This window comes from Cucurbita maxima, unplaced genomic scaffold (assembly GCF_002738345.1).
Source record: "Cucurbita maxima cultivar Rimu unplaced genomic scaffold, Cmax_1.0 Cma_Scf00014, whole genome shotgun sequence".
Taxonomy (NCBI): Eukaryota; Viridiplantae; Streptophyta; class Magnoliopsida; order Cucurbitales; family Cucurbitaceae; genus Cucurbita; species Cucurbita maxima.
This window is the reverse complement of record NW_019272030.1, coordinates 4287702-4296167: the sequence shown is the minus strand read 5'-3', so window position 1 is coordinate 4296167 and position 8466 is coordinate 4287702. Positions and strand designations below refer to the sequence as shown.

General features: G+C 33.6%; 1 protein-coding gene across 2 annotated transcripts in view; it reads right to left on the bottom strand.

The window, feature by feature from the left end:
• LOC111488992 (protein SWEETIE) overlaps positions 1–8466 on the bottom strand; it is a 39277-nt gene that overhangs the window by 21756 nt on the left and 9055 nt on the right. For both annotated transcript variants that reach the window (XM_023136979.1, XM_023136980.1), the window contains exons 9-18: positions 8103–8192; positions 7882–7962; positions 7308–7376; positions 5309–5434; positions 3635–3738; positions 3015–3147; positions 2830–2936; positions 707–817; positions 412–579; positions 212–298 (exon numbers count right to left, since the gene is read on the bottom strand). In XM_023136979.1, coding sequence (XP_022992747.1) covers positions 212–298; positions 412–579; positions 707–817; positions 2830–2936; positions 3015–3147; positions 3635–3738; positions 5309–5434; positions 7308–7376; positions 7882–7962; positions 8103–8192 — 1076 coding nt within the window. The remainder of the gene's footprint in view (positions 1–211; positions 299–411; positions 580–706; positions 818–2829; positions 2937–3014; positions 3148–3634; positions 3739–5308; positions 5435–7307; positions 7377–7881; positions 7963–8102; positions 8193–8466) is intronic.

Here is an 8466-nt window from a genome sequence, read left to right as displayed (position 1 = left end):
TTTTTTTTTTTTTTTTTTTTTTTTTTGTCCTTTTGAAGGCAGAACTAGAAGGTAAAATCATTCAAAAAGGCAAGTCCACCATTGTATGAAATAATTCAACCTAATCAAACTTGTAAGAAAATATAGAAGGAACCTAAAACTCAAAAACTCCAAGTTATATAGTTCGGAGAAAAACAAATTATCAGAATCAGCAGAAATTAATCTATATCACCTTCCAGGAATCCATGGACCCAACCATGCATCTCGTCTGTCAAGTAGTAACCTCAAGCACGAGCTTTCTTCACATCCAGATGCATCCCTTTCAATTTAACCGGACAAGCAGGAGCAAACTGTCACATCAATAATACTGAAGGAAAAATTTAAACTAAAGAGGAAATGATAACACCACCATCAACTGAAGGTGCTAGTTACCTAAAAGGAGTTGTGCATAGCTGAATAATCTGAGAGTGGTCATTTTTATACACCATGGGATCAGGAAGAGACTGGTAAGCAATTAACGTCCTTATGATCAAGATGTTTAACGCAGGTCCCGAACTGGCTAGATCCTTGATCGCTAATAATGAAATATGGGATAGAACTCTGCTTTCCATTCAATTGCAAGAATACTTAGATAAAAAGCTAAAACACGCTTGTGCATGAAATTGAAGAAAATATTTGAGAATCCATATTAAAATAATTTAAATTAACTAAAACTAAAGAAACCAACCTGCTCAAGTAAACAATCACTGGTTGAAGAAAAACCCCAGCACTTAGAACATTTGGAGAAATGAAGCACCTAATAAATGCTGTAAGCGCATCAATGGCAGTAGACCAAACACTGCAAAAAAATTAAGAAAACTATGTAAGTAGATATAACTAGATTATTCTTTCAACAAATTACCCATAAATAATAAATTATTCAAATGTCTTATTCTAAATAAAGTACACTAGTATGAGGAGAAGTATCACTGTATCACTTAAGAATGTAAAAGGAAAATGGTATCTTCCTTTTCCTCAATCAATGAATAGCTTTTTCCATGTAAAAAAAAAATTAAAATTAAAATAATGGGAAATGATCGTGGCTAAATTTCTGGTACAGTTGAAAGCAAAGGAATAGTAATATTTTAGTGAACAGTTTTTTTTTTTTTTTTTTTTTTTTTTTTTTTGAGCAAGAGAAGAAATTTTTCCTAGAGACTAATGCTCATAAGATATAAACTCCAAAAAGAGTGGAAAAGAAGAGAATACATAGAACGATCAAATCACAACATAAGACAAAGCGAAACAAAAATTTGGAAGAAAATTTAATACTAAATTTATTTGTTTTCTCGTAAAAGGAATTTCTGAATGTTTCCCTATTTTTCACAAGTGGTTATCATTCTGTCCTCTTTTAATAGATCCACTTGTCCTCAATACTTTCTTCACAAAACAAAAAGTATTTAAAAAGTTTACAGCTTGCCCCAACTAATCTGAAAGCCCCTTTTAGTTTTATTAAATTGATTTTCAAGAAGCAGCCTCTATATATCATCGTAGTATGTAATCATTGAGATGCACTGATAAGTTGACTTCCAACATCAAATGCCTCTCCGTCAAAAGGACAGGAAAACCCAGACACCAAGCAATAGTTTGGTATGGTTATGTCAAGCGTGAGTTTTTTATGTGTCAGAGTTGCTTGTGCAAGGGACTTATGCTGAGAGGGTGGGCCAATGTATGAGATGACCTTTGGTAATACAGTCGGTATTAAGGCAGAAGCCAGTGAGAGGGAGGGAAGCCGGTTGCTTAATTTACAATCGAGAGCCTCTTTTAAAAGCCATGAATTTGTAATTTTTTCCTTAATCAATGAAATTGGCACATTACGTTTACAAGGTCTAACATGTTTCTTATCTAGTTCCTATTGTAAATGATTCTAACTGGGGTACTTCTTTGTAAACAGTTAGTGGGGAAGAATACTTTAATATTTGAATTTCACAAAAATATCAATCAAAAGTGTCCTTTTTACATAACCTTTAAGGCTAGAGCCTTCTAAATATCAGAAGTTATGCTCAAACTTCTTAATGTTAAAACTTCCACGTCTCCAGCTTGTTAAATATTAAGGATTGCAGATTTCTTTTGTTTTTCTTGGATTTTTTTTTTTAAGCATCCAAACGCATACTTACATAGATCTGAAATTACAGATCCAATATTGTGGGGAAGAAAAAGAAAAGAAATACTAACATCAGGCATATTAATCTAGAAATTCTCTTCGGAAGGTAACATTTGATTTGTTCAACTTTCCTTTTTGACAATTGCAATATCATCGCACTTTCAACCTTAGCTAACAATAATCAGGATTCTCCCACATAAAATACATTCAGTGACTCCTATGTTAAGATAAAAAAATATATATGAAAGCTTAATTGCAAGTGCAACTATAGCAACCCAGATGCCCATGACCTTATAAAAACAATGCAAGGAATTTAGGTATAACGGACACAAGGAAACCATTACCTACCAACTTCATTATTGTATCAACATATTTACTCTGCCATAGACATGTAATATAACAAACTTAGAAACCAACATCAGGAAATACTGAAGTGATGTGTGTGCAATGTGAAATATCAACTGGCTTAAAAATTATCATCAAAACATAATGAAATGATGGATTTGTAATTTAAAATGTCTTTAGGCAAACAATGCACGGTTTCCATTGTAATAGGAAAATACACACAACATGAGAAGACATCATCCTAAAGCAGATATAAAAAATCCTGGCGAACAAATAATAGAGATGTCACAACTGATCAGTAATATTCATCATCACAATTCAAGAAACGTTGGTCCTTTCCAAACAAAATTTCCAAATTGGCTTACCATATCTTTGAAGTCAAATCTTCAGTTTGCTTGATTTCATGTTCCATGTTTCCAGTAAAAAACGCAGCCCACAAGGAAAGAATATCAAAAACCTGGTCTTCAAGTTCCTTTATGCACCAAAAAACGCAACTTACACGTTTGTAGCAGAAATTAGTAAAAAACAAAACCTGCCAGTCACTGTCTACCTCCTTAGGCATACAAGCTAATAATGATGATAAAAGTAACCATCCAGCTTCATTCTCAACAGTGGAAGCACCAGGATTGCGGGAGGGATCTGTCAGCATTTTCTTTGATACTTCAAGCACTGATCTAGGAAATCTAGTCATGAGAAAAGGAAATGAGAATGATATTACCTCGTTTGTGTAAGAAGTGCCAAACAAAACGCTATTAAGGTTAACAGAAATTTCAAAAGCTCAAATTTGAAGAAATGTTGACAGAAACGTCAAGAGATATGCTAGGACAACAACTCCATATATAAAGAAATGTTTTGTGCTCAAGCAAGAAATTTTGTACAAACTGAGACCGCTTATAACACCAGAAATTGATCGAGAGAGATGCATTTTCACTCATATACAAACATGTGGCAAACAACTGAGTCTCAAGGTAGAACAAGCGAGTATTGAACTCTATAATAGGCAGAAAAGGCAGGATGTCTGCATTTTCTTTTCCCTTTCTTTATTTTTTTATTTTTATTCCTTTTTTATTTTTATTTTATTTTTTGGATAAGAAATGAGAAGTCAAAATTTGATTAAGAGTTAAAGAAACATCTACAACCAACTTTGAATGAATGCAAAAGGAAAGTTACCTGGATGGATAACCGAGAGGTAGTTTGGGAGATACAGACACTAAAGCTGCCAATACAGCAGCTTGACCATGCAAGGAATCGAGCTCCAATTGCAAATTGTAATTCTGTAGTTAGACGTAAAACCAATCAACAATCAAAACCATAACAAGTAAAGCACATGCTTAGTACTTTTCAACAATGAATCCGTTGAGAAATATAATGTGTTTCAGGAATATATCGGTTAACAAATGTCAGAGAATGTTGTAAAAGAGAAACATCATTAAAAGGTACACCGCATCCTTTAACCCCCCAAAAAATGCAACATTAAGAGAACAATTCAAGTAGGAGAAAACATTCTACTATAAAACATGAGAACCAACATTAGAAATCAATGAATGTTCTTTAAATGCGTTGTCATCAGTGGCACAATCGCACTTCACGGGCCTAAAAACAATTGTACGACACTTGCTCCCACTCCCAAGCAAGTCAACCAATTCGCTCTAAGAGTTCCAGTACCATAATGGGTCTATTTTGCAACCACCAACTACATTCAGGAAAAAATAGTTTTAGAAAATGTGGTTGGAGAAAAGTTTTTGGAAACTGATCAGCATGGTCTAGACTTGCTTACACTTTGGTCCTCTGGCTCTTGCTCTCGGCCACTAATTCAATGAGGACAGAATAACCATAGTCATTCGGTTAATTCTTGGTTTAATCTTTCCAGTTTTTCTAGTATTTTTAATACTTAGTTTTTGCTAAATATCCATAAATCGAGCTGCACTTTGATTATAGTAAAGAATAAAAATTGGTTTCTTAGAGAAGTCTCTCATTTAGTCCTTTAGGCTACACCAATTTGGAAACCGAACAATTGTTTGTGTCAACGTTGGTAGCTGCCGATATAGGAAAAAGAAACTCTCTTTGATGCAGATCGCAAAAGGGAGCTTCCTGACTGTGCTCGTTGCTCAACAGTCCAGATTTATTTGCAAGAGAGCAACTTCGAGAGCAATCTCTTTTCAAGAAACAATAAGAAATTTGAAGAATTTGTCAAAAAATTGCTAGAATGGGCAATTACAACTTAAGAAAGATGGCCAAGAAAAGATACAACGAAGTAGAGGCAAGAAAATTGCAAACACTCCCAAAAACAGCACTGGAATTCTAATTCGTGCAGATGAGAGGATGAATTTCCACAAATAACCTTCACCCATACTCAATTTGAAACAGAATAACGGACTGACATTATCAAGAAAGAGCTCAAAAGCCGATTCAGAGGTTAGCGTGAGTAAAATAACATGCCAAGGAAATACATAGAATGGAAGTATGAGGGCTCGAGGCTATCAGGGGCAAAGACAAGCATGATTATGCCAATCAGCACCCAATCAAAATTAGCAACTTCCAAAGACTAAAGATGCATAATATATTTTTCCTCATAAATTGTTATGAATCAATTAAATATAAGATTAAGTTAGGTAGCAAATAGGTCATTGATCGAATTCAAACAGCTTCCTTGCCTCCAAATACACTACACAGCAAGTTTTGAATAAAGGCACACAGAAAATCGAGAGGGAAAAACAGAGAGTAAATCTATAAATTACGGATGCAAAGAAACCAGAAAATTATTACAATTGAAGTTGTGGTGAGTGAAGAATTGAATAGTTAGCAGTACCAATTAGGAAGTAGTATAAATGGAGGTAGTAGCACCTTTTCATACGAAACATTCTCTCTTAGAGCTATTAGCATGGTCACTCCATAAGAAAATAACCCACCAACACAGTTAGGATCAACCTCTGTCAATGTGCGCAATGATAGAGCAGCTTCTATGCGTACCTGAACCAAATGTGTACTTAAGAACCAAAAGTATTCAATTTTTTCAAAACCATAAATGAAACTTTCATTGAATAAAGACTTGTTAAATCACTAACGAATCCAAAAGTTTAAGCTTATAGATTACGGTAAATTTAATAATATCAATACTTCAACACTCTCCCTCACTTGTGGACTTGAATATTTTTCAAAAGGTCAATAAATGAAAATCAATATTAATGGAGAAGGAAATGACATTATATTGGTTCGAACATAGGACCTCCTGCTCTAATACAATACTAGATAGACATGAGTCTCATCTCAAAACCAATTGACAACGAGTGGAGCATATATCTAATATAGATTATGAAGTCTCTTCATTTTTTTAATGTAGAATTCTCGAAAAGACAAATGCTCAAGGGACACAAGCTCTCAAAAGAAGTGAACTAGAGAACGAAACCAAAAGTGTGCAATTAATATACTAATACCTTGTTTACTAATTTTCTTTGATTAGAAAATAGAATAGAGAGCATAACTGAAGTGGGAATATGAAAAATAAATAAATAAACCATAAAAACAAGGATTTTTGCATTTAGGGTTTTATTTTTTTAATTAATAAAGAAGAAAAACCCTAATAATTATTATTTTCTAAAATTAATGAAAAAAAAAAACTACAACCGAAAGCTTTGGGCCTTAGAGCTTCAAAGAAGGCACGCATTCCTTTGTGCGCCTCGCCTTGAGACCCATGCCAGCTGCCTAGGCGTGCGTTTAGGGAGTGCCTTTTAAAACATTATTATTATTGATGGTGATGTAGTAGAATTAATGGTAAACATACTGTTTTTAACAGGAAAAGGAACTTTTCATTAAATAAATGAAAAGAGACTAATGCTCTGAGATATTAATTTTGGGTTTCCTTAGCTAATCCTTTTTAGTATCTTTTGTGTTTTTATTGATTAGTTTTCTTTTTCAGAGGGCATAAAAACAAATCGCAGCCATCAAAGAGAAAATTGGATTGGGGTAATATTCTGAATTTCTCATATCTTTCATTGGCTCAATTGTTTCATGAAGTTGAAGTGCAAGACTTGAGCGGGCAAACATTTTCATTAGGAGTTTTTTTCAAATCATTGAAAGAAGCATAATTGGAATGACGAGACCAACTTCACCCACTTTGATCAAAGGCCATTTCGATTCAGGTCATTGGATTTTTTCCTCCTATATTCCTTTTCTTCTTAAAACTCAAGGTCGGTTTTTTTGGGAGGGATTAAGTATGATGCAGTAGGATTAGTAGTAAATTCATATTAATATTGGGTAATTCTTTGGTTAATCCCGTTTAGTATCTTTTGTATTTTTAATACTTAGTTTTCTTATTAATTCTCTATAAAAGAATCTTTCTCATGTATTCATGAATATTTTGATTCATAATAAAGATTGTGCTTGATTCCTGGAGAGAGTTCTCCTTTTGTTACTTAGGCTACACCAGATAGGAGCCATCTTCCACCCAAAGCAAGTTGATCCATCTATTATATCACCTAATAGAACAACGTCATAGATTGCTTCTATTGTTGGTTGCTCAACCCGATGAACTTTGCAGTCGTAATCTGAAGGGTAAAGCTATCTTGCATGGTGGGCAGAAATTCAAAGAATCAGCTCAATAAGGTGTAATCAGAGCTAAAAAAATTCTGTCAAATGATGCAAACCATCGTAGCTTACTGAGCAGGAGTTATCTAAACTAATCCAATATCATACAAGTTTTAGGGAAATCGTGAAGGGAGAGAAAAATAGGTGGAGCATGAAGGTTGAATCCTTCCATGATCACTAAGAAATTAAATAAGTTAAAACGGGTAAGCATAAAAACAGAATGTTCAGACTGGAACTACAAACAATATTTAGAACTTACAAGTTGTGAGGAATGAGAAACCGCAGCAACAACTGAGCTGTCAAGTACTTCCTTAAACTCGGATGGGACCTGCATATAAATAATCTAGCACTGTATGACCAACTTCTATTTCTTTTCTTTTTTCTTTTTTCTTTTTATTTTAGTGAAGTCTGACCAACTTCTTGTTGGGCACAAGTAAAAACCTTATTCGTACGGCACAAAAGCCATGGATAAGTGCATGCTACAAGCAGAAGTGTAATCTAATTGTTGATTAAGAGATCAAACTACATGGAAGAAAGACTGCCCTAATTAGTTAAAACTGGTAAACCTGTGATGAGGCTCAAACCCCTGTTCTCTTTATAAGAAATGATTTCATAAATAATATGAAATTGAAAAGAGGAGAAGAGAGCAAAGCCCTACAAAGAAGAACAACAAAAATCTGCTCCTCTAACTAGCACAAATAGCATATGAATAAAGTTGTTGGAATGATTATAAAATTTACACCGCTTATCAGTAAGCAACGATTTCATTAAAAGTTATAGCAACTTTTCTTACATGGAAAAAGTAATCCTTCAAAAATACAGTCGTGCCTTACCTCTCCCAAAGTTTTCAGAGTATAAGACAAAGTACGCAAACAAGCAATCTTCATTGAAGGGCTAGCATCTTCAGATTGCAGCTGTCAAATTTCCAGAAAACTGACCCATTATAAATATAATAAGAAGCACACACACCAATAGACTACTTGATTTAGACGAGAACATTAATCTACTCTGTATTGATAGCACCAAAACCACTATTCAAATAAATTTTGTCAACCTGCTTTCCAAGAAAAACCAAGAAGTTCCTTTGGGTGGGTTCTGTCATTTGATCAGTAATGCCAACCCTAAGAATATAGAGCACACAAGCCTACAGCAAACAGAAAAATAAAAGTCAGTCAATCAACTCAGAGGGCTAGTGCCTAACTCTAATACAGCAGCAAAAGTAGTACTATATACCTATTCTATGTGGTTATCTATTTAAACTTTTTTTTTTTAAACAACTATCAAGATCACAAGGTACGATATTAAGGTTTCATATGTATTCATTAGCTGTTATTTATTTTATATAGGATTTTTCTTTCTTTTTTTTTTTTTTTTTTTTTTTTTTTTTTTTTTTTTTTTTTTTTTTTTTTTTTTTTTTT